The sequence below is a fragment of the Rhopilema esculentum genome, unplaced genomic scaffold (genome assembly GCF_057945365.1).
Source record: "Rhopilema esculentum isolate cy_ngs unplaced genomic scaffold, ASM5794536v1 HiC_scaffold_36, whole genome shotgun sequence".
NCBI classification, from domain to species: Eukaryota; Metazoa; Cnidaria; class Scyphozoa; order Rhizostomeae; family Rhizostomatidae; genus Rhopilema; species Rhopilema esculentum.
In genome coordinates, this window is record NW_028300847.1 from 1,380,984 (window position 1) to 1,407,833 (window position 26,850).

General features: G+C 35.9%; 2 protein-coding genes across 4 annotated transcripts; both read right to left on the reverse strand.

Moving 5' to 3' along the window:
• Positions 1-1,332: 1,332 nt before the first annotated feature.
• Positions 1,333-7,049, reverse strand: LOC135688000 (protein DDI1 homolog 2). Its single transcript, XM_065204671.2, has 4 exons — positions 6,873-7,049; positions 5,532-5,828; positions 3,275-3,996; positions 1,333-1,743 (listed from the first exon to the last, which is right to left on the reverse strand). The coding sequence occupies exons 1-4, from the start codon at positions 6,925-6,927 to the stop codon at positions 1,522-1,524; spliced, it is 1,296 nt and encodes a 431-aa protein (XP_065060743.2). The 5' UTR covers positions 6,928-7,049; the 3' UTR covers positions 1,333-1,521.
• A 143-nt stretch (positions 7,050-7,192) lies between these two features.
• On the reverse strand, positions 7,193-26,615 carry LOC135687997 (GMP synthase [glutamine-hydrolyzing]). Of its 3 annotated transcripts, none has more exons than XM_065204665.2 (19): positions 25,964-26,614; positions 21,408-21,499; positions 20,434-20,548; positions 19,654-19,751; positions 18,236-18,339; positions 17,682-17,782; positions 17,243-17,338; positions 16,556-16,721; positions 16,190-16,338; positions 15,611-15,671; positions 14,730-14,842; positions 14,047-14,152; positions 13,597-13,712; positions 12,811-12,936; positions 12,301-12,416; positions 11,614-11,744; positions 11,084-11,256; positions 8,621-8,736; positions 7,193-8,101 (listed from the first exon to the last, which is right to left on the reverse strand). In XM_065204665.2, the coding sequence occupies exons 1-18, from the start codon at positions 26,054-26,056 to the stop codon at positions 8,635-8,637; spliced, it is 2,058 nt and encodes a 685-aa protein (XP_065060737.2). In that variant the 5' UTR covers positions 26,057-26,614; the 3' UTR covers positions 7,193-8,101; positions 8,621-8,634. The 3 variants fall into 3 exon arrangements, with proteins under 3 accessions (XP_065060737.2, XP_065060738.2, XP_065060740.2); XM_065204666.2 differs by lacking the exon at positions 25,964-26,614 and adding an exon at positions 25,896-25,917; XM_065204668.2 differs by lacking the exons at positions 7,193-8,101; positions 8,621-8,736; positions 12,301-12,416 and having other exon boundaries at positions 11,122-11,256; positions 25,964-26,615.
• Between the last annotated feature and the right edge of the window lie 235 nt (positions 26,616-26,850).

The window sequence follows — 26,850 nt, forward strand, 5'->3', positions numbered from 1 at the left end:
GAATAAGTAATAACAATAATCTCAAGCGATCTAGTTAATGCTCAAAAGCCCCTCGTGAAATTAACTCTGATTAAATTTCATTTAATCATCATTTAGATTACCAATACCTAGCATGTACATTTTCTGCATTCATTCAACTGTTCCTTCTCCCGTGTAAGAAGAGTAGAGTACAAATTTAGTGTGACAAAATTGCGTTTTTTGAATTACACATTTGAAATTTACAAAAATAATGCTAAATTTAGAATCATCCTGTTTGAAAAAGTGGATAGCGCATGCGCAAATTAAAAAGAGTAGCCAAAATGTGTTTGAAAATGGAATATTAAACTGTGACTTCACAAAGGGATAAAAACGACTAAGAAAGCAAGATAAATCTAGGGACGTTGTTGCTTGAGGGCAGGGGGCACGTGCCCTTTATCATATACCATATTTCGTATATGTTCGGCAAAAGAATTTTTGTAATTCATAGAAAAGAGAGAAAGTTCTAAGAAACAAATCAGGACAAGAAGATATAAACTGAGACAGTTTTCTGAAGACAGTAAAACACGTGGTTATTTATTCTACAATCTGCCTATCCAAATTTATACATTTGTACAGGAAATCGTAAGCTTGCCTTGCCTCTTTTACGCTATGCGTATATGTAATTCTAGATTTGTAAAATAAAAGTGGCCCATATTCTTTACTTACAAAGCTATTTATGAAAATCATAATTGCCAACTTAGATTGTAACCATTCAACTACCTTCAACTATTGGACTCCCTCCTGACTTTCTTTATAAAAATTAACATTATGCTAGAATGATGCTAGATTTCAAACTATGTCATATTCCATGCTAAAGGACAAGTTCTGGCCAAAATCATGCTTAAAGCATAATATTGTGCTAAATCTGGTAACATTGTACGAAGTTCAAACAGTTAATCGAATGCATAAAACAGACAAAAAAGAACACCAATTCGTTCAGGCTTCTCCACTGTGGTTTGTTATGATGTCGAACATTTTAATGACAGGCAGATGGTTTTGTAAGACCGTTTAAATTCTGATTATTGATAGTTCGATAGTTGATTAACATCAGCACACTGAGCGACTTATTTGAAAATTTCATTAAAGAGAAATACTTCATGCACCAAGTGATATTTAGAAAAAGAATCATCTTCTGACTTGACAAAAGAACTCAAAGTTATTAGGGGTAGAGTTGGATCATTGAACTTCTAAAGACAGCTCTCTAAAACCGCAGCTCTGCTCAATTAACCATGATCATGAAATACATGAGCAAAAAGCAATAGGCCTGATTAACAAGCCTGATACAGAGAACGTTTCTCAAAGCAAACACAGTCATTTCGTTGGAAAACTTTTAAGTACAAACTGTCTTCAAATTTTACAATAGATTGAAAGTGGTACTGTTACTATGGGATACAAAAACCAAATTAACTGCATCATTTCAAATAACATGGAGCACTTTCAATATGAATTTAACAGACAATACTGGTAAAAATATAACACTGCCAAGTACTTGACTAGCTAATCTTAAGATTTATCTTTTCCAGCTTCCTCTGCAGATCTTGCTATAGCTTCAGCCAGCATTCGGTCCTCTTCTTCCTGCATTGGTTGATCTGGCTGTTTTTCCCCAGGCAAGCTGTCATGTTGATTCAATCGTGCAGTGGCTGGCAAATCCGCTTCAGCAAGGAAGGGTGTTTCAGTTCCAGTGGTACCGATATGAAGGATGTTGCGCTTCAAATCGATGCAGCACTAAAAAGGGGGCACCTGGTCAACAACAATCATCAGGCATAGTGCTAGATTCTAGAACATACACTTATAAGATATTTCTTTGGTCTTCAGAAACCTCTGAGTTTGTTCATCAAAGGTATACAGCTTATCTACAAACTAATATTGATACACTCGAGCAGATTGTTGCAAATTAAACTTTATTGTGAAAGCACTGCCAAAATAAGCTCAGGCGGATGAACTTAAATGTTTACTTATAAACTCTATTGTGCTTTAAAGTACTATGACAACTGAGAAGGTCAAGTTGGTGACTTGCAAGGCCTCGTTTTCGAAAATACATTTAAGACATGCCGAGAAACACCAGCTTTATCGAATGGTTTTGGAAATTACAAAATTATCTTTTGCAATAAAAAATCCAAGAAATTTCTTAAATAAGCATCAAATTTTGTCACAAGGTCTTTTCTACAAAAAAAATTAAAATAGTGCAATCTTCTTCTAATTCCCTTTGAGTCGTGACAGAAAATATCATTATAATGGAGTCTCCTATTTCCTGCATCAAAGACACGGACCGATTTAATTAGGGATAAATGGAATCTCAACAGGAGCAGCAATTTATCTTTCCTTTCAAAGGCGGCCTGTCTGATTCGGCTAGATGTTGATAGCCAGAACTCGGTGACCCTGTGTCTTTTGGGATATTGTGTTTGTTACAGTTTCAATGACTTGTATAAAAAGGAACCAACTACACATAGGTGTGAATAAAAAAACCTAAAAATAGCAAAAAAGTTATGACTGGCTGATTTAACTGACCAATCAGTGCCCAGGAGCCCTCAGAAACCTCTAAACATATTTGCCACCTTAAAGGCACTATTTTCCAGCGCGTTTGAATTCCCATTCGTTGGACTATACTATAGACATATTTTTACGTATCTAGGCGGCAAAGAAAGACCAATTCTCAACATCTTCTCAGTGCAAAACGCGCTCCAGAACCTTTTGTTAAACCTGAACAGCTTACCGACGGGACAAAGTGCATCTAGCTAAGTATCAATACTTGATAAAGGTTTCAATTCAGATAGAAGTTATCGGCATCTTTCAAAAAAAATTTAAATTTCTTTTAGATATCTTTGAGACAATCTAAATTGTGCAAAACTCTATTATTACGAAATTTTAAGATAATTGGCAGAGAGAGTCCGGTCGTCTTTTCATCAAGCAGTTTTAGAATCGATCTACATAAAAAAAGGAAAAATCCACAATTTTGTAGACAGAGGAAGTTCATTTTCTCTCTTGGACTCCAGTTGTAATTTTTCTATAAGTGCGCGATACTGGGGTAAATGTACCAGTCATGTACTCACGTTTTTTAGGTTGGCCTATTTCGATCCACAGCTAGGTATATATTTTCTCCTTGAACTCTTCGACCCTTAATCTGATGTTCTATAAACTGCCTCAGATGTTCTATAAGAGTGTCAAGCAAAAAGCTAAAGTCATGCTGCAAATCTTTCAAGATGGTTTATCTTGACAAGGGCGGCTCATTACTAAATGTAAAAGTTGAAAGACAAACCTGGTGTCTTTTTAACATATCCAAACCAAGCAAAATATCCATTTGCTGATCTTCTAACACAGAAAATGACGTAGGTAAAAAGTCCTTCTCGATCTGCATCTGGCACATGTGAATACGGCCAAGTATCTTCTGTGTTCCAACACCAATGGCTGTACCAGCCCAACGGTGATCAATCAACCTCCTGACACCACATCTATCAGCACATTTTGAACTCATTATTGTCATTTGTGCACCTGAATCCACAAACGCTTTAACGGGATGGCCATTCACAGAGCAATTTATGTACAACATAAAAACCTGCCCGAACGATTCCGGCTGATATTCCATAGCAGTCTCCATATTTGAGTTAATATTTTCCATTCTAATTTCTTCAGATATCTGACGTTGAATCTCAGGGTCAAAAGGATCACCTGAAAGCATTTTGACTCGGCCAGCTATACGTTCCATGTGCTCTTTTCGCTGCTGTTGAAGAACTTTTTCAAACTCTTCTAGGTTGCCACTAAGTAATGCATCTGCAAGACGTGGATTTCTTTCTTTCAAAAGAGCTAATTGATGTGGATTTGAAAGAAACAATTCCCTGATACTAGCTGGGTCTTCAGATGATCGTTGGCTGCCCTGCTGAGTTTTACTTTGAGCTGACGATGGCCTTGCAGTTGGTTTGGCATTACTTGAAGGTAGTCTTATTGCTCCCCAGTTGATTGTTGGCAGTCCTGTAGTACTTCCTAGAATGGATTACAATGTAAAATCTTCTAATTTCCTTTGCTATAAAATTATTAGATAAAACATATTTTCGTTATATATAAAGAGAGTCATTGGTTTACAGTTTTCACAAAAAGTGCTTGTTGCCATAAAAACAGGGCTGTGCATGCTTTGGTATATAGAACAGAGAGGGTTCTAAGTTGCAAACCCAAGTTTAATGCTTAATTCGATCATCAGAAAACTGTTCACTGTACATAATCCTGAATAATAATTTAAGGCAGGGACAGAAAACCTAAAACAAGCAGGCCAATTCTTACTGGCCCTTGTTTCTTGCCCTTGAAAATTGAAAATTGAAAAAGTCTTTCAAAAATGAAAACTGCCTGTAAATATTTGTGATAATACATTGAATATTTTGTGAAGAATTAAATCTCCAGAAGCACTTATATTTAAAACCTCAGCTTTCATGGCAGTTGAAATTCATCAAAATAGAGCTCAATAGTTTATAGAGGTGCTACTGCATGTTTTTTAGTAGTTTTGAACCTGATTCTGTCAAGTAGCTAGCAAGACGCAATACCAGATGGCAAACCAACATTGAACTTTATAAACAGCATTGAACTTTATCACTTCTGAACAGCTTTACAGGGAGGTTTCCATATTAATTGTAGTATGACAGATATGCAGGTCATAGAAACAGAGACAAAAATGGCTCAACCAGTAGCACAGGACAAGCTGAAATCAAAAGTACAGCTTGGGAAATTCTCTTAATATTCTCGTTCAAAATGCAGAAGACTTGGAGCAAATATCTAATCCTTGGAGAATATCTGGTGAAGCAATAGGGTCGCCGTTCTATGTTGCCATGCAGTGATAGTTTTATACTGAAACCTATTTTCAATGTTGCTGACCCCTTTTGTGGCTAAACCCACCCTTCCTGGGTCCAAAACATCATGAAAGTAAAAAGGGTGCCTGTCCAGAACTTAAGGTGTTAGTTACTGAAACCAACACGCATACGTGAAATGTGATATAAGGAAAACTCTAAAAATTGACATAAGTCACAATTCTCTTAAAAACATATAAAAATAGTCATGAACATTTTGTAATGGGTGTGTTACAAAGTGTTTTATGCTATTAAGAGAGAATGGTTCCAAGTCCCATGAAGGGGTGGGGACAGTGGTGGCTCCAGCTACTGCAGAGTGGGAGGTTAGTGGTTGTGGCCAGTGAGACTACACGCCTTTTGCCTCACTTCAGTGCTTTGTATCAGGTGAATTTTTCTAAGACGAATATATAATCAACCCCTATCTAGCACACTACAATAAATTTCTAGAAAAAACATGTGGACCATGTTTTGACAAAAGTGAGAGGATAGAAATCCCATACCTCCCCCCCTCACTGCTACTCCTTGGGAAGGGGAATCCTACTTCTCTATACACTAGGGCTGCTGACTCCAAATATTAAGCTGCAGATTGAACAATCTAAAATATCGGGCTTCAAAACTTTGATACCCAAAACATTGTTACATGTATTAACAATTAAACTATATAAATATATGATGATTCCATACCAGATTGCTGAGGTGAAGGTTGATTTGCCAGTTGCTGGGATATTGGTTGTGCTGGTAGAATAGGTTGATTTCTCATTAGTAATAATACATCACCATTTTTCATGCCTAAAGATGCAATACTTTGCTTGTCTCCATGTAGTAATTTACCATCTTTATATAATTTCATAGCTGATGTTGCAACACCACTTTCAAATTCAAGCAGAGCCTTGAAATTCTCAAATTCTAACTCATCACTAGCATTTATAGTATAAATTTCATCATCACATGTTACTGTAAGCTGCATATTCTTTTGATACCCTATAGAAAGAAAAGATGTGTTTAGCAAATGACAATAAATGTACAGCAAGACATCTAAATATCCAAAAAGACATCCAAAAAGACATCCAAAAAGACAATCAAAAAGACATCCAAAAAGACATCCAAAAAGACATCCAAAAAGACAATAGAAAAAGCTAGCAGTAAATTTAGATTTGCTCATTAAATTTTAATATGGAACACTTAATGTCAAATATTAGATGGTTTACCATAGGAGCTACAAGACAGAGATTTTGAAGAATGGAGCCAATAAACAGCAGCAATTCTACAAAGTTCCAAAAATTTAGTGCAACAGGGCATGAATCATATTTTTTACCCTTTACCATGTAAGTCAGACTATTAAGTTCAGTTCACTGATCTATTAGAAAATGCACTAAGTTGAAACTATAGTTCCCACAGCAGAGCTGTCAAGTATATGTTTCAAGATGGGTGAGGGCTGCTGTTTTCTCTTGTTTCTATTGTAATTCTTATTGGAGTTTATTTCTTTAGAAAAACAATCCTAATAAGGGAGATACTTTGTTAGGGGAACTGTTGACACGTTTGAAGGGAGATTCAAGATAACAAAATATCATAAAAGACCTCCATTGACTCATGAAATTGCAAATTTAAATCTGGGGCTGCGAAAACAGATATCTGGACCTTACGGCCAAATTAATTAGAACATGTTTAAGAGCTGTTACACTTGACAACAGCAGAAATGTTAAGCTGCTTTAAAATGTATTAAGATTGTCAGCAATCAACTACTGTCCCTTAATTGGATGTTCTTAGGGTAAATTTCTACACATGTGCGCGATCTGTGTAGAAAGACTTGAAAAGGTTGTACGATCGGCTGTTTTGTTTTCCAATTACTTCAATTGTTGTTTTATTTGATGACGTGAAATTAGCTAACTACTTGGCTACTGGATGTAAGTCTAATATAGCCGCAAATTTTCAATGCATTTGAACCATAACAATGTACAAACTCGTAGAGTGAAATACATGCAATTTGCAACCATCGGGTTTTCAAAAGTGATAAAACATTATTACCTGCGATAATATTCTTTACTCCTTTTGATATTGGTGGATTTAGCTCTGATAGCATAAAATTTTTCGCATCAGTTTTTAAATAAGTTTTGAATAATCAGCAAGTAGGTATGAAGTCAGCAAAAGATTTTTCTAGAAAAAGTAGGCCGGTCACCGAAAGAAAATGCAATAGACCATATTGATAAAGCCTCGAGATGAAACATTGCCATTTGTGTGACGTCACAAGAAACTATTTTTTAAATTTTTAAATTTCAACCAGATAACACAAAAGAACACCATGAAATACTTCCAAGCTTGCAAAATCAGACAAACATGTCTAAGATTGGGTGACATATGGTCAATGAAAGATTTAAATTTTGCTAAGAATCACTGTTCTTTTAGCTCTATTCATATAATTAATTCTGTGTACCAATCAAGCCCCCTCCTAATGAAAGTTAATTTTGAGAATGACCCTCTTCTTTGACATCGTTTTTGAATGCATACCCACCAGCTTAAGCTCAAGGTTTTTGAAGCTAAACTGTTTTTCGCTTTTTGCTTTTGATAATTTCTTTACAATAGCCCCTATGGTTCTTTACTTATAATTGTGCCCCTAAGTTTCCCATCAGCACAGCACAGGTTCACTGGTTTTGAATGATTGTTGATCAGCTTACAGAAGAGTCTTGGCTCTTGCACACTGATCTGCCCTTATTACTGTTCGACACGAGGGCATAGCGTTTAAGGGGCCTCGCATGCAAGTGCGCCAATTATTTCTCAAGACTTTATCTTTTCAGTCCTTATCTGATTACGAAAGCTGACTTCCCGTGCACTTTATACACAAAACCTGAACTCTGTATTAAAGTCAACTTAAGGTTCCTTGCTACAAATTTATTATGTTTTTAAAAAATTGAGATGAACACTTTCCCCAAACCATTCATCTAAAAGTCTAGTGAAAGCTGTGAATTCGGCCAAGTATATTTTGCACTCTTATAATCATACCCAGATAGGAATTAGACAAAAAAACATGTAAGCACTAATTATCAATCCATTCAAAGTCATTCAAAAATATGACAATTATGCAAGCGCTTTAAGCACACCTTAGATATTACCATTACTGTTAATTGGTCTGCTTTATACAGCTCAATACTTTATAGACAGTGCTGTGTTAACTTTTCTTGAAGAATAGTAAGTAGTATGGTTGTATAAATGCAATTTGAACATCTTCAAATCTTTTGCTTTTTTCTGTATTCTTTGAGCTGTACATGAATAGAAAGAATGTTCTTAACTCAAATATACAAACTGAAATATGGCAAATACAAAATGCGGCTCATATAAGCCAAAATACAGGCAGCAAGTACTAATGAACAACTAAACGTCGTTTTATGTTACAAATGTCATTATTTCTTTTACATTTGCTTGCAGTACTCTATTTCAATCTTTTACATACAAGTCAGATGTAAAATGATTATAAACGTAGAACGAAATATAAAAACAATTCAGAAAACACTATTTATTCAGGACGACGTTAGGACTATTAAGAAACCTAAAATTTATAAATTATGTTTTGAAAGAAGGATCTACAAAAAAAATGAGCTATAGCCTCCCTTCACAGCGCCAAAAAGCTAGCGGATCCATAAAGTTTGGCTTTAAGTTTTAGGTGCAAAATTGAAGTTCGGTTTTGCATCACAACAACCAATTACTTGAAAAATTAGGGAAATAACGAATATGTTAAGGCAAATGATCAGATACCAAAACAATCTTTAGGTAAGACTTACAATTTGGAAATGGATTATTCCCATTCAGTTGTACCAGGAGGCTTCGAAGTCAAATCATACATAACTCTTGATATACCAGGAACAGATTTCACTCTATCCACAATCTTCATAATAAGCTGCAAGTATAGATGTTAGCATTGAAATTTCAAAAACATCACAACAATACAGCAATAAGCAAAATCAAAATGGTACCGTCTTTTGAAACAACGCAAGTCAAGGGACTACATTTGAAACAATGTTTCACATTTAGCAAAGTACACCCTAATGACACGAACATCAAAATGTAAACAATTAGAGCCATGATCATTTCACAAGCATTTCTGAATAGAAACAATTCTGATTAAGAAGATATTTCAGCTGGAGTACCCCAAGGTTCTATTTTAGGATCCTTATTTTCTCGTGTAAAGCAATGATTCAGCTGCTGGTGTAAATGTGTAGTTTTTACACCTTTGTTCATCAAAGTAAAAGGCCCAAATTTAGCTGCGAATGATATGAGCCATGGTCTAGAGTTGCTAAGATCGGCCTATGATCGAGAGATGTTCTTCGACCGAGGTACCGAAACAAAAGCTATCGAATGGTTGATTTTCCCAAGGATACAAGCAAAATGGCTTTCATAACGGCATCAAGAAATTGCTTTGATAACGTTCCAGTGATGCAATTTTATGACCATAAACTTCCAGAGCTCATCTTTGCTTCAAAGCTTTCATTTCCAGCTTACATTAGGCAGCTCAAAAGCAAGCAAGAAAGTTGGTTTCTGAAATATTTCTCAAGATACCTACAACTATTGCTAAAAGTACTTCGAACACCCAGCAATTTGCGTTGTGTTGTTATATTCTTCAATTTGTTTCCCGGATACTCCTATTTCCGCACCCTCTTCCTCCTTAAACAATGTTGGTGATTTAGAAAAATATCAAAGAAGTCGCAGAAAAAGCGTTCTTCCTAATCCCCTACGTCGTTTAGCAGCAAACTAGTATTTGTTCAAAGGAGGGGAGAAAAATGACTGAATTTGCCCTTGGAAGCTGACGTTAGTGTACCAAGACTTCTGGCAAGCATTGTACTTACACATCCCCTGAACGAAATGTTTAGGCTCCGTGTGCAGCCCCATCATATAGGGATGCTACCAATCATATTTTGCGGTAAAAGCATTTTATAAAACAGGGGTCTGTCCAGTACTCTTCTGCCCTAGCTATGACTGGATGACGGAAACCATCGCGACAAAATTTGCAATCAGAGTCTGGTCTCTTTGGTCGAGTCACTCTCGTCTTTGCAAGCCGTGATAATCTCTATGCGAATAAGTGCTAGGACAGAGAAATTCAAATAATTTTTCTATCTAATTGGCTTCTTGAACGGAACGCACTTAAGTTATCCAAATATTCATAAGAATTGCACCGATATAAATTGACCAATATACAACTCCTTCTGCAAGATATAAATTTGGGCGTTCAAGACCACAAAGATTCATCCTGTCACATTCAAATAATGGTTGGTTTCAGCAAGTTATATCGCAAGTTCAAACACGTTTTGCTATACCATATTGCCATTTTTTGCAGTATTCCGCAGTGATCTTCTTGCTGGAGTATCCTTTTATCATGACCCCGGCGGGTCCACTCTTATTGTCAAGTGTAGGCACCAGTGTCTTTAAAATCTCTGAGAAAGGGGTTTAATTTTATCTTATATCTAGGACATAGAAAATAGAAAAAAGGGTAAATTATATGGGAATCTTGATAAAGTTTCTAATTTTTTTTGTTTGGCCTCATTTCAACTACTTGATTTCAGGAAAAAGGGTATAAATTTTCTTTGGTTACGGCTGCTTACACTGGCTAGTGTGAGATAACCCACCGGGATCACGAACATCTGGACGTAACAAAACTCGCAAATAACAGCCTGATGCAGTTATGCTCATGGCAATAAATGAACTTGATGAAAGAGAGTTGCTAAGCACTCGTGTGAAACTTAGCTATATGCCAACGATTGAATGCCATTGCACCGGCTAGTTGATAAGGCAATTTTGATCAACTAGGTAAAAGCTGGTAAAAGCTTTTCGTTATTTTGTTTGAAGCTTAATAGATAGATGAGGTATCCATATAAAATGATAAGATAAATAATGGATATGATTGTATTTTTAAAGGGTTACGAAAGTGAACCAAACACTATTTCAAAAATTACATTTCCTACAATTTCTATATACAACTTTCTAAATATTGTATAACCATGTTGCTTAAAGTGCGGTATCTACAAATTCCAACAGGTTAGGATTAGGTTTAATTGCACATGCATCTAAAAATCACATGTCGCTAAGTGCCAATTTTCTTTCAATTTTAAGAATCAAAAACATCTGTTGGGAATTGATGTTTTTCAAAGCTTCACCTGAGAAACTATCTACCAGTTTTTTAATTGATAACAGCCCCATTTCAAATCGTCTAGCCTAGCAAGATTAAGGTAACAAGAATTAAATACACTTACCTCTTCAGGTATCTGCTTGCCGGGTGTTGCTGCGATGCCTGTCATGAAATCATTTGTAATAAACATCCGTATTACCACAGATCGATGGCATGAAGGCAGCCGCATAGTGGGATCGCGGTCAAAGTGTAATGGAACAAGAATTATTGGCATTTGACTGACACAATTCATCTTATCTAGAACAAAACAGAAAAATACCAACCAATGATGGTCGTAGTGTTTTTATATAATTAATATGATTATTATAGCATGCTCTTCATCATCATGAACTTGTGAAGCTGGTGATGCCGAGCACAGAGAAGTAGCAGAAATTTTAAAAAAGTGTTCTGAAGCACAAATTTTTACATTTAGCACACTCCGACTGCATTTTCCCCCAGGAGAGGTAGCTGATACAGAATTGGAACCGATAGTTGCCTATTTCTACTCTCTGTTAAGCAAACCTACCTATCTAATATGACAATGTCGACACGAATTTCCTCCTCACAGCAAATATATTTCTATTTTTGCTACCAAAAACTAACCCTGGTACTAACCATTCTCTAGCAAAGTTGCATTTGCCAGATAATCTATTTTGCGCAATGTGTCTACAACGTTCGGTACTAGAAAAGTCGGAGTAACTTCTTGTAGTTGATGCAGTAATCTCGAACCGAAAAGGTAAACAACTCTGCAATAGAAAGATAATACATTATTTGGATACAACTAAGTGTTTTAACTCTCATAAAATTTTTTAGTCCAAAGTTTCTTGACATTAGCTATATGTAGTGGTAAGAAACATTTTTCTGAAGCTATTGATCAATTATTTAACCCAATATCCCTGATACCTTTTGGAGTATAGAACATAACAAAGAATTTACTAAATACGTAGAACATTTGCTGAATTTTCATGGAAAGAAACATTTTCTGATTTTGTACACTACTTTTCTTGTCTATATAGCCCATCGTGTTTACTTAACATTGCCAAAGTAAAAACAAGGGGGTGGAAAATCTATTAGATGTGGTCCCTTGAACTGAGCACCGGTCAGGAAATTTCCTAGATCCCCCCCTGAGTAGAAGATAACCAGAAATTTACAGTTTACTGTGCATGCTTCGCATCAAATTTGTAAGCGAAACGAGCTAAATAAATGTACAGTCTTTGATGTCTTATTTACTTAATTATCAGCCTTACTTTTTACCCCATAATGTGCACGATGTCAGCCTGGAGATACCTAATGATTACTTGCCTGTTGATGTTAAAGCAAAGTTTTGGTATAATTTTTGCGTATACCATGAGTGATGACCATGAAGGTGGAGAGTCACTTGAAATTGCAGCAACATAACTGTACGTGCGACAGTCACCCTAATAACAAAGAGTGAAGGTTACTCGATTAGTATCGTCAGAGTTTTCTTTTCAGCTTGAGACCGGCCGTTATTTATAAAAAAGAAACAAGAGGGACCACTAGAGCAATCGAATTCAATTCATAGTTTCTCTCCGTCAACAAGAATATATGGTTGAAGGGCTGTGACAGGAGACATATAACTCGAAACAGAATAATCAACTGTTAAGTTCAAAATAATCAGAATAATCAACTGTTAGGTTTAAAATAATCAGAATAATCAACTGATTGCTGTTAGGTTCTTCAAAGCGGGCTTAAAAAATTAACCGGTTTTCGCCTCTGTTGAATCCTTTTTACAACGTAAACCAAAGTTTTCTTCGTCAATTTAGTTAATTGTCATAGGGTATTCAATCTCACCTGAATCCCAACTGATCTAATAGGAAGCAGCGTCGCCCCAACAGAAAACTTTGAGCTTATTTCCTTCAACGTTTTTAGCTCCTCTTCAGTTAGCTGTTCCTGTATCTCAGTCAGTAAAGGATGGCGCTGTAAATTGGAATTCCAAATTAGCAACGCTTTATCAAATTAATCAGAATAATGAAGTAAACAACTAAAATAGAAAAGTAATTACTTTGGAAGTAAATGTGGCAATGAGCACCAATCAATGGAATGTAAGTCTTCGTTAATATTTGAAACATCATATGACTCAAAAACACGTATTAAGTGGTAAAAAGAAGGAGAGTCCAAAGAGGGTAAAATGAAATACGAAGCAGAATAAGCTTGAACAATCTCTAGTTATGTTCCTTCGTATTTAAATAACATGTCTCAAAGCCTTTTTTCTTTTATCAAATGTATAGGTGTTCCGTTGCAGCAGAAAATAGATGCAAAACAGTGAAATCTGAATCTAATTTTATTATATATTAAACATAAAATAAGAAGTCTTGAAAAACGCAGTTCATCAAAACTGTTAAGATAATACTGAGACAAGAATCAGTCTCATCCTCGTATATGTAAGTCTGTTCAGTCTTGTTCAAGAACAAAGATAGAACAAGGTTGAAAAAAGAAAATGCAACCAAATAAATTTGTTTGAAAATGTCAATAACGGCCAAACAGATAATTTTTATCATGAGCAATTTTTGTTTGTCATCCTGGCTGCATTATGTTATTTTAATGTAAAGCGAATTAAGAGTGAAAAATGTACAATACTTTGCTGACTGCAATGCAGTAATTTACGATCAATCCGAGTTTGGTGTTAGTATCTTCAAAATCATCGTCCATGAATGGTCCATTTGCACACAAAACACGAATTGCCAATCCAGGGCCTGCAAAAACAAAACATGCACGTTTCTCCTTAAGTTGCAGTCAAAAAAGCCTGGAAATAGCATAGCCGATTAGCAAGGTAACAGTGGTAGACTTTAGCTAGTAGCTATCGATGAAACTCGAATTTGTTTATTTATTTACTTGTTTTCTTACTTATTTAAATTTGTTTAAAGTGCAGCCTGATACGAAGAATATTCCAAAGCAAGTAGTCTCAAAAAATGGTGACATTGTGTGAGCATTTCAATTTCCCCGTACACAAGTTTAACACATAGATTCATTGTGTTAATACTTAATGCTAGAAACATATACAAATGATTGTTAAAAAATGGACCTTACCAGGAAAAGGATGTCGCTGGACGATATCTGAAGGTAGTCCTAATTTCTTGCCAAGTTTACAAACGTCATCCTTTTGAAGGTGTTTCAAAGGCTCTAAAACACGCCCCTGTACAAAATGAGATAAGTCAAATCATTATTATTTTCACACAATTTTAAATTCAAACTATTTATGCCTATTGACCCCAAATTTGAGATTCAAGGTGCGGCTCCTTTAAACCATTTTACTGCAGATTTACCGAGTTTGCCAAGACAAGTTGTCCCTAAACTTTATGAAATTGTCAAAAATTTCCTTTCTTTCCCCAGCACAACAGCGACAGAGTTTTGTTGGTGCTATTCGTGAATCTGCAATAGCCCCATACCAGAAATACATCCTTGATAACGTTTTCTGCGTTTTAAATCAACCTCGCTTAACCAAAAAATTTACTTAGCAACAGCTACAAAACTTCAAAATAAAATTAAGGTCCTGTTAAGCTGACAAGAGACAAATAAAGATCAATGCAAGCATTTCAGTATCTTGCTTGTTATGGAAGGAGAGGGATAACATCAGCAAACTGAATTGGGTAAAATCTATAAAAGCTTCCATACTTAAGTACATCAATGAAAACAGAAATCTAAAATGATTATCCAAAATGCAAAATCTAATACTTATAAGTGATCAATTTGCATAATATTTCAGGATATACCTGATGACGCAGCTCTTGAAACATCTCAGAGTCATTGTGATGTGTCTTTATTTTGCTAGCCCTTCTGCTGATTAGAGCTGAACCACTTTCGATAAGATTCAAACGAGTAGTCCCTAAACAATTGAGCAATATAAACAGCTTCAGGATTTTAAACAGAAGTAAACTTTAAAAACCTGTTCTCTGCCGCCTAATCTCAATCTCTAAAACCAATAAATAACAACGGTTTCTTTCCCAAGCTTTCCATATACATTTCAGCTCGTTTATCTATCCGCAAGTTGTTCTCTCACAACTCAGCATGAAATTGCAAGCCTGCCTCTTCATCTTAGGTAATTCAAATGTTTACATATTTGTTAGAGGTCTAGAGATTACATATTTTAGCTTTAAAAGAAAACAATAAGACATCTAGCTAGCATGTGCTTACTGCACGTAGAATGTGGAGTAAGGATATCAGAATGCACATCTATACTTCCAGACAAAAATAGTTGAAAATTTCAAGCAAAGTTAATAATTTTTCTTCTCTTTGAAAAACAACTCCCCTTCCCCCTTCCCCAATTCAATTCTGAATGCATGATTTGGAAGAAGATGTGATAGAACAACACATCCAGCATTGATTCGGGGGAAAAGGGGGGATTCGAATTAACAGGGGTAATGAAAGTAGAAAATTGAAAAAAACCGCATTTTGTCTCAAAAATTCCGTCCGGGATTATAGTTTACATTTAAGCTTTCCGAAATCGCATTGCTGAGATTATCTGGAAGTAATCGGGTGCGCAATAATTAGAGTTCCTTGTTGGTTAGGGCCTGCAATCAATGCATTGTATGTTTCATTTTTCGCAGCCTTTCAATAAATGGATGCAAATATGTCAAAGATTTATTAAATTTACCAAGAGCGACCATTGTGCTTTTTGGATCCAAATTAAGATCTCTGATTGTCGCATTCACAACCTGTGTGAAAAATTAAGCCATGTGATAAAAACGCAGCTAGGTGGTTATCAGCCTATGAGAGCTTTCCTTAAGCTAATTAGACTCAATAATAAGCCCTATTGTGCTGCAGCATCAGGCCCAGTTGGGGCTTAAATTAGAGCTATTGCCGGGATATTTAGAACTTTATGCATTCAGATGCTTTCTCGTCTTTTTCTAACACAAATCCATTCTAGCTATATACTTTGTTTGATCAGCTACATCTTAAAAATGTAAACATGTTACAAGTGTTAATCAAAAGACTCGAAAATCATATTAAGCATAGCAATTATCTACCGTTTACCGTTTATTATCTACCGTTTTTTTTCAAGATACATGTTTCCATTCTACATAAACTCGTTGGATGCCTTTTAAAGAAACTAGATGACATAGAAACAAGATTCATGTGACGGAAAGATGAACACACTTGCTAAAAGGTGGGAACAGCGTGTCGGTTAAATGCAAAGACATGGTTGTATAAACTTAAAGTTTTATAAACCAACCTTAACGAACATGTCCCCAATGATTTTTCGTTTCTCTTCCGGATTTGAAACGCTGTGAAGTGGCCCAGTATTTTGGCGAATGTTTATATCATTGCGTTTGAGAGTTATTTCTGTTGATCCATTATAGAACGTATGCTGTGCATTTACAACTTTGAAAGCAAAAAAAGTCGCATCAATAACGCAATTATTCTATGTTTTAGGAAAACAAGAAATAGGCTTAACTTAAAGGAAAAACAACTGCAATTAGAAGGGCGAATATTCTAACAAACATGAGACAACATCTGGATTCTTATTATTTAAAGTAAACCTTATTTGTTTCTTTCTGTTAGGCTGACTAATTTATCTTTGAGAAACTAAAGCAGTTACCTTTCATTTTTAGTCCTATTTTGGGAAGCGACTCCACGACTTGTGTGCTTTCGTTTTTTCTAAGAAATCCATTGTCAATGTGAACAGCAACAACACGATCAGCTCCAATTGCCTTGTGAAGCAATGCTGCACAAACAGTTGAATCCACACCGCCACTTACCAAAGCCTTGGATAAAAATAATTTCTAGTATAATTCCTTACATTGATTTATTTCTAGTTTCGTTGGAATCAGCATTATACCCGGTGTAATATTTGTTCGTTATATATTTATACATATAGATATATATATTTATACGTTTATACATTTTTTCATTAACTACCAAGCTGTTGGTTTCTTTCACACTTCATACTTCACTTCCGCTCCACAGAACAATTTTCATTGTTTAGGAGTGTGTCATACACGTCATACGAGAAAGCATAATTCCTAATTGTCCTGGGTATTCACATTCATATTCACAGAAATACCAACATTTTTTTCATGAGGGGGGGGGGGGGGGGGGATAAAACTTGATAAGACAAAGCTATATAAATTTTACATATTTTGACACACACCACTTCAGTCTTGATATTTTAACTAAAAGAAATAGTGATAGCACAGGGCTCTTTATTCAAATAGTTTAGTGCTATAACGATGCCATTTTAAGCGCAGTTGACATGTAATACATCAAATGGGGATGTACGACTCACAAGAACTTTGTTCACTGGTCCAACTTCTCTCTTGATCTCCTCCATGCATGTGTCTTCTGTGCTAGTAAATTTAAAATCTTCATGGCAGCCTGCTATCTAGCGTTAAGAGACAGATGCAAAAAAATAAAAGTTCATAGGCCATGGTTATGCTGCGTAATATGTTCTTTTATTCAAGATTAGCTTTTAATGCATTGGATAGAATGATATATGAATCAGTTGTTCATCTATACTTGGACACATCCAAAGATAAATAATTGGGCCATTCTTTTTTCTTCTACTGAGGGGTTGTATAGGAACCAACCTTAATAATGTTATTTTCGATTTCGGTAAGTGAAAGTCCTCTCAATGAAATACTTTTGGACAATCACATTACATTCTGGTACAATAATCATGAAGCTTCAATAGGATTAAGCTCGTAATGTTGCTACAATCTACTTACTCTGAATAAGAAGTTTCGCATTATTGACTCTCCATTTTCAGTTAGGTCTGCTTCAGGGTGAAACTGGACGCCATATAATTTCTTCGATTGATTCTCAATAGCTAACAAGATAAGATAAGGGTGTTCTCATTAACTCCTTGCATACACATGGCAACGAAAGCCAATATATGATCATCAAGCAAAATCAATCTTGCAGAAGATTTTTTATCATTGTTGTACCAAAGTTCATACGTGACATTACTTGCAATGTCAAAATTCAGACTATATTTCTATCAATGGCTCATCGCAGCGCGACAACGTAGCAGTATTTGTAAAGAAGTTTAAATAAGTTCAATCCTTTAAATATGTACAGAATGATGTGTGTAATATCACATGAGCTGATGCAAGCTAAACTTTGCTGTCTTCTTTAGTTGAGCCATCGCACTAGGAAGTGCTCTTCATAAGTTAAGACCACGTATTTGGCACAAGAGAATAATTATAATGTCTCCAGCACTATGACCAGAGAGAGATATCAGCACTGATTCATAAGAGAAAAGGGAAAGCTGTTATCATACCAGCAATAATATCACCACTTGTTGCAGTTACTTTAAAATCAGGAGCTATGTCGCTTGCCTCTTCATAATGCGTCAATAATACTTCTTGTCGTTCTTGCAGTCCACTTGAAATAAGATGTATTATAAAAAATTATCAGCTCACCATCACATATCATCCTGTTTCCCTTACAGACAAAACTCAAAGCATGTATGCAAACAGTAGCGTAATGGCCGCCACCTTCCCAATGCTCAGAAAGTTAGCTTCTTAGAAAAGAGCAAATCTGCAATAATGTTAGTACCTCAGGGGGGGGGGGGGAGTTAAAATTTCAGACAAAATTAAAATGTTTTAGAAGACTGCAAGCAAACGACTATAAAAAATATTCTGAAATGTATTCTAAACTTATATAAATGATGTGGTCACAAAAATGTTGGGACCTTCGTCTATACCTCTACAGTATTTTTACAATTTCCTCTCGTTTTAGTGTTTATAAAGAAACGTCTTTCATGTTCTTTAGACATTCCCGATAAAATAGAAACTAAAATGCTCAAACGCTTCAATCCTATAAAAAGCTAGACTCTGAAATGCTTGTCGGGAATGTTGCAAATTTTACTCTAAGGAAAGCAGACTTATTTCGAAACTTTTGAACACTTAACTTTTTTCAGTTTTTTACTTACAACTTTTGAAAATCAGTTTTTACACATGGAGCTTCCTCGCCTTATACAATTCAGAATATAACGATTAGGGGAAATGTGAAGACGATGGACAGTTGTAGAATGGGGTCAGCCACAAAAAGGTAGATATGAGGGTTATTGTGTCTGATTAGCAAACCATTGCCACGTAAAAAAGGCATAGCTTTTAAAAACGCATTTACAAAATGGGGCGTTTCCCAAATTCTGAAGGGTCTAGTCTGCAAAAAGTTTCTTTACCCCTCCAATCATCCAACCCTGGTTACTCCACTTTCTGCAAATAAATACTACAAAAATAGCCTATGATAAACTGGGCTTGCCTGAAAATTCATTTTTTCGGTACTTGTTTTTAGTACAGAAGATTAATGCAGAAATACAGCAGGATTGTGCAAATTGTGATACAAGCACCAAAAGTTTAGAAAAATACAAGTTTGATACGCTGAAAAAGATGTGATATAGAGCCAAATCATACTCTTGCCCTAATTTATATTTTTAGACTGGGGAACTATGGTCTAGACTACTAACTGTACCATTGACCACAAATAGAGAACGCCAGATCATAAAAAGTTGAGAATCACAATACAAATGCAGTTTGATACGCTGACAAAAATGTGATATAGACCCAAATCATATCTTGCCCCAAATTTCTATATTTAGATTGAGGTTCTTTGGTCGAGACCCCTAATTGTACCATTGACCATTAAAAGAGAACGCCATATCATAGAAAGTTGAGATTCACAGTATAGATTCACCTGAACAAGTCAGAACTACTGTTAACCTTGATTTTAAATTGTCCATCTTCCCTTACTTTTCCTTCAGCAACTTTACCACCAAGTAAGACATTCATGGCCTGGAAAGCAGAGCAATAGTTATTATGGAGAAATTAATGAAACAAGCAGAAGAGATTATAACAAAAAGCGACGCTGCCAGATAATATATCGAAAAATTTACTCGCAATCATTCAATAATCAAGGAAAGTAACTCTCAATGCAGTGACGTTTTTAGGGGAAGGGTCTAAAGGGGCCACGGCATCAAGCCCGCGCTAGTGGTAGCCAGAAGAAGCCTGCAGTCCCTAGCGTGCTTTTGACCCCGCTGTATGCATCATGAATTGCCTCTTAGTATGCAAAAATCGCTGATATCATTAATTGCTGAGATGAGCTCAGGTTTCTGTCCACTCACCGTGATCTGGTATCTGTTCTACACTTGATAAACTTAGCCATAATTATGTCATTCCTTAGCCAACGTCATTCTTTCCAATGGCCATATCTCATCCACATCACAACATATTTTCAATGATTTTCGCTTAAGGAGAGTTTGCTCACGCACGATGATGATCAAAATTTTACAAATAGGTAAAAATAGAAGAACTTTGAATAACTTAGGTCCATTAAACGTAAACTGTGATACTTCTTCGAAACATTTTAAGATTGTTTTACTGTCACATATCAATGAAAAATTTTATCTCATTTTTCCTTGGTTGATTAACACTTTGCATAGGTCTTGGTTGTACATATGATACTGAAATAACCAACCTGCATTCCATAACAGATTCCAAGCACCGGAACTCCAATTTTGAAAATTTCAGCATCACATTGTGTAGAGGAAGGGTCATTAATACTTTTAGGTCCACCAGATATGACAACAGCTCTAAAAAATTATTTCCCATAAGTATTTTTCATCGACAATGAATTTAAGTCAAGCACTGATAAAAAAAATTATTATTATGAATGCTAAAATAGATGCCTTGTGACGGTGAATCGAGGAAAGCACTTTTAGATGTTTACTTTGTTATACGAACTATTTTGTTCCCTTGGGTCTGTGCGTTCAATTTAGGATATCGATAACAGGCTAAGAGAGCACGACTTTGAAGATGGACATATTTGACGAAGTCCAGATAAACGAATCCCGACCTATGTGTTTAGATGCTCTTGAGCGACCGGCATGCTTTGCGACTATATATCCAAAACCGGCCTAAAATCGTACTGCATGAAATTACCAAATCATAGTCCGAATACAGTCCATTTCTCCCCGCTTGAAAAACAGATACCGCAAAGCATGCCGGTTGCGTCATCAAATGATTCTTTACCCCCCTCCCCACCGCTAGAAAACAAGTTTGGGCGACTTAAACATAACAAGGATACATGAGGCAAAAGCTCTCATCTTATACAGTCAAAGTGAGAACAGAAGCTGATAGAATAACGTTTGCCTTTTTTGGCGCACTGAATTTTAATGGATTGTCAATCAACCTTACGGATGAAGCTTATTTTTATTAATTCTAAATGAAAAGGACTCTTTTTGAAAGCAGCATTTGATTGCACTGAAAAAGGCATATTGCCAAACATCGGCAATGGACCAGACTGCCGGTCGACTTCTTAATTTCTTCAACTACCTCTGGTCTCTAGCCTCTTCATTCCCTTTCACCCTACGTCAGCTCACTTCTCTTCAGCCTTCTTCGACTCATTTTGCTCTGTAGCTTGCACGTATATGATCAATTGCCATTACTTACTTGTACTCTTTGGCCTCAATTGTCTTTGCTGATGTTTCCAAAGGAAGAATAATACTACTGACATTCAATTGACGTATTCTTCTTTCAATCGCCTTCGGGAAAAGGAAGAAAAGTTGCATCTCAAAAAGAAACTTATCTAATTAAGATGATTTGTCATGCTTCTCTCCATTGGTAATGAACTCTGGAAGTGACTACAACTGCTAGAATGTTTGTGGCGGTGTGTGCCCAGATACCTTGTGAAAGAGTCTATCGCCCATCTCTACTGAAATCTTCGTGTTCGCAGGCATACTGCGACCGAAGGAATTTATTTAAAATGTAGCTATATACAAAAGCTAATTTAGGTCTACTTTATAAGAATGAGCCGAAATTAGTAATAACAGGAATACGATTAGTTGATTGAAAATTAAAAGCGCTATGTAGCATCAGATAGTTTATTGTTTTGACGTTCACACCGCTAATACTCTTTTCTACTTCTTCTAGTCAAGGAATCCAACCTGAACTACGAAGCACCTAGATAAATTACAGCTACATTCATCTCCCTTCCGTTTTTATCCGAGTTTTAAATTTGGCAATAGCTAATGATTCCTTCATTTCTGTGGGAATCTTATGCTGTAATTTCCCTCTTAAATACTTTTTATTCGAAAGGTTCTGACTTTTGGGAGCTTTTAGTAATTTTTTTGGTACTTAATGTATAGCTTGCGGTTTCAAAGATAATATTTTGTCTATTATTTGTGAAGAAAAATATTTTTGAAACTTCGAGGAAACAATCAATAGGAATACTAATCAGGTAAAAAGCAAATGATTTGGAATGAAAAGGCCATAGACGTTCTTTCTGTTCTTTTGTAGATATAGAAGCGAGGAGGATTACAAAGGTTCTATTTTTCTATATAAGATAAAAGTGAATTTGGTAACCAGGGTAGGTATCGTGTAGCGTAGAGAAAGCCTTTTGCACCATATGGTATCGTAATAAATTAATAAAATCATGAATAACTTAAACAATATATGTAAACGAGAAAGATTTTTCAGGCAGTCAGTAAGAAACTAGTCTTAAACTCTTCAACAAATTTTGGCAGAAATTTTTCTATGTGGTTTTTGCCGCACATCTAATGGAAACTTTACAGGAATTTCCTGAAACGTATCGATATAACTGAATAGACTTTCTTTCTCTTATGAGAGTGTCAGATAAACCTCAATCCTACTAAAATACAGTAACTTGAAATAACATGAATTTAAGATATAGTATAAGAATAATGATGTTGTCTCATTTTTTAGATCTTAAATTCTCTGCTATACAGAGGCGGATCCAGGATTTTTGGTGACTATAGCTCAAATCTTTTGGGATCGGGACCACGCCCTCCTTGCTTGTGGGACACGCCCACTTTATGGGCAAATGATATAACCATGTGTGTTTATTGTTGCTTCGTATTAATAAATATTCCTTCGAACATCCTTTTTCTATTTCAAGGGACGCCAGAGAAAGGGGTGTGGGGGTACAACCGCCCCTGTTTCCCTTTGGCAGAAGGTGCAAGGGTTGTTTTTAATAAAGTTGCCTTGAAACTGGCCAATTGTAATAATCAGAGAGATTCATATAAAATTCTGAACTTCTCAAAACATGTGAAATAATTCCTTATGCCGAAAGTTAGCCAATATTGAAGATACCTACAGAAGATCGAAATAAAATTGCAGTTACGTATGAATTTGTAGAAGCTGAGACTTATCTTTCAAAAGCCCTTTTACTCGCGCCTGCCCCCCCCCCCCTTGCCGCTTGGTCGTTCCGCCGTCCCTGTCTATTCCCTAGTAGGTCCTTGCCTTTGAAGCTTCATTACAGGGGACCCAGGATGTGAAAATGAGCTATAGTCACTGATCTGTGGCTATAGTCCACTGTTGCTTTACAGGGGACAGAGAGCGAAGAAGTACCGTGGATACTCATATTCTATTGGTTAAAAGGCCATTTTCAAATCTGACTATAGCTTCACTAAAGCTCGCGCCAAAAATTATAGTACGGGTTTCATTGTCTTCGATGTCTTTTCCAGAGCAAATTCCCAGACCGATTATAGCTCGGAATATCCACTGTAGCTTAATTCTGGTTGGTTACTGTCAACAAAGAAAAAAACTTCTGATTCGTCTAAGTTTTAATATTAGACCATTCTGCGCTCAGTGTTTTATATCTTATCTGGAGAGGCATTGTGATGACACATTGCCAGCATAACCTATACCGCTGCTTTCAAATGTTGATAGTAAACACTTGTGGGCATAAACACATTTTTAGGAACTGCAAGGAAACTTTGTATTTCTAAAATCAAAAACTGAGAATTGGACTATAGCTCGAGCTACAGTTGCTATAGTCTGGATCTGCTCCTGCTATATAACCTTTCCTTTCACTGTGCTGCATTAGAGTTCCCAGTTTAGTCCTTCATCTATCATAACCACAAGTGATTTAAAATCTTTTTTTTACAAGAACAATTTTATAAGAACACGAGCCTCAAAACTGGTCAAAAGTTAAGAACAAATTAAAAAACAAGCTGAGGCTGAGCTTCTGCAAAATGCAATTTTGAACAACGTTCTTTTCTCAAAATCGAGAATTTTTAGCGATGTGTGGGTGAATATTCAAATTTGTCAGCAAATTAAGGCTGTCTCACTCACTTTGTTTGCAAATGAGGCCTGAACACCTCCTTAGAGCGAAAAAGCTAGCAATTGCACTGCTTAAATTAAGAACAAACTAAGAACAATCCAGCCACAGATTTTCAAGAAAATTAAGAACAGTCAGCCTGAACTTAAATTTACTGGTTCTTATGAAAAAAGAGTGTAGATTTTTTCTAAATCATTACGATTTGGTGGTTTCGAGATTATAACTTCATATCTCCTCTTTGGATGACCTGTAATCAGGTATTCAGATTTGGTAGGCTTTGTGCCTATCTTACTATCCGCATTAATTTTTAGAGGTTTCTTCATTCTTTGTTGGCCTTTGTAATCCTCAACGCTAATGGACGATAACATACAAATTGATATGTTAATTCATGCAAAAACATATGAAAATAACAGGGAAGGGAACCTGTTATTCATTCCGGACTTATGAAAAGCTTCAGATGAAGAACTTTTGAAAATGCAGTCTTCAAAACGTTTGCTTCATTGCCCTAGTTATTGAACTGAGGTTCCCTAACCTGCGTTACGCTACTGATCTGGATACAAATTTTTTGCGGACTTTAGCATAATTTCAAGAGACACATTTTTGTTAATTTTGAGAATTAAATAACTTCACAAAAAGCCTTAATACCACAAAATTATGAAGAGTGTTGCACGGAAAATACTTTAGTATGATATGTTACCGCTGATTCGTGCTATTTTCAAATTTTATGGTACCAAGGGGGTACCGGGTATCCATGCTGAATCACGCAGTTATGCTTGAAATAATTGCAAGTCACGCTGTTACGGTATTGGAATCTTAATTTCAAGACCACGCCCCCCTAGAAGTTTTCTAATAACTATCTAATAATAGTAATTTCTTGTTGGCAGAGCCATCGGCATTGGAATCTCTGAATAATGGAGACATTTACCTGACCTGGTACCGGAAACCAAGACTTTCTCCTTGTAAAAACCATAGTCAAAACGAAAGCACTCCATTTTGAAATTCGCTTGCAGCGCCATGAGTAATGCTAATTCACAGGTCACGCGCGAATGTCTATTCACGCTTTCACGCATAATAAAATTTGTTTCACGAATTCACACATTGAAAATACGCCGATCACTCAATCACGCCAAAATACCTGGTACCCCTACCAAAAGCTTATTTGGTCGAAAAAGTAATCTTACAAAATACGAGTGACTTAAATAATGCTTGCTTACCCTAAGAGAAGATTAACAACTAAGTTGATTGAATATGAACAGCCAGTAAAAAAACTGTGTCTGTGCAGTGTAAATATGAAATACACTTTTTTTTATAAGAACAATTTTAGAAGAACAGGAGCCTCAAAACTGGTCAAAAATTAAGAACAAATTAAAAACAAGCTTAGGCTGAGCTTCTGCAAATTGCAATTTTGAACAACATTTTTTCTCAAAATCGAGGATTTTTAGCGATGTGTGGTTGCTTTTTCAGTGAATATTCAAATTTGTCAGCAAATTAAGACTGTCTCACTCACTTTGTTGGCAAATTAGGCCTGAACACCTCCTTAGAGCGAAAAAGCTAGCAATAGCACTGCTTACACCCTCTTAATTTAAGAACAAATTAAGAACAATCACAATTACCGGCTCTTATGAAAAGAAAGAGTGTAAGTTCTCAAGATTTGATAAGCTCTCGAAATTAACTATCGAAGGACGTTTGCTGGGGATTGGCCTACATAAATCGTCGGCCTATTTAATTCAATTCTTTAACAAGCAAGCCAAAATACCTACAAGGAAAGAATTAAATCTTTTAAACGTGAATTATAAACTTGTTCTTTGTACGAGCAGTCTTTGAAAAACACGTGAGTACATTTACGAGTTGATACGTACGTTTTACATGTTTTGTTGATACTTACTAATTTGTATATTGCCTCTAGATATTTACTAAAGCCACAAACCATGCAAGACTGTCCTCCTGCATCAAGAACGACTACACTGCTCGGCCTGTTTTCTGCATTTTCCATACCTTTACCTTGATTTCCGTTTTCCATTTCAACGATATGTTTCACATTTCGATCCAAGCAGATAGCGTGACAAAGTAGTGGCTTTGTTAAAATTGCATTATATAAAGGGACTAGCAAATCAGGGCAATCGATAATTTCTTTGAAAGCCGCAACATAGATCCCACATACCTTGGAGAAAAACGCAGACTGTCCTACCAATGTCAACAGTGTTGTTAATTTTCTTCATTATTAATTAACATTTAATAAGATTTAAATCAAATCTAAAAGAGTAGAATGGGAGAGGCACTTGACCGGGAAAGTGACAGGGGTGCGAGGCAAACGTTTTGGCACCCTGACACTGTCCCAAAAAATATGCAAAAATATTATAGTAATGCCAAAAAATACCTGAGCTGAAAAAGAATGTCTAACGCACGTCGTTTGTGGGAGCAGATATTTGCAAGAATTTCTATCTTCTACGTCTACGTAGCCTGTCCTAAACATTTCCTTACTCTGATATCCTGGCCCAGAGATTTGATGCAGTTCAGGATACCCTGCCCTGTTCCCACAAGCGAATATTCACTGTTCCACGGCACATCCCATCAGGTCAAAAAGTGACGAGCGAAGGGCAGCTCAATCTTGTAAAATGTTGTTGGTGATTGGGTTCCTTCAATTTTTTTATTATGAGAAAAGGAGGATGTTGAAAAAGGTAGTTTCATAGGAGAATGAAAAAGTAAAGAAAAAAAGAATTCTCAATTGAATATGAAAAAATCGAAAGAAATGTCAACAAGAATAATAAATTCTTTCTTAGCTTAACTTTAGTTTTAAGTAAGACTGATTTTCAG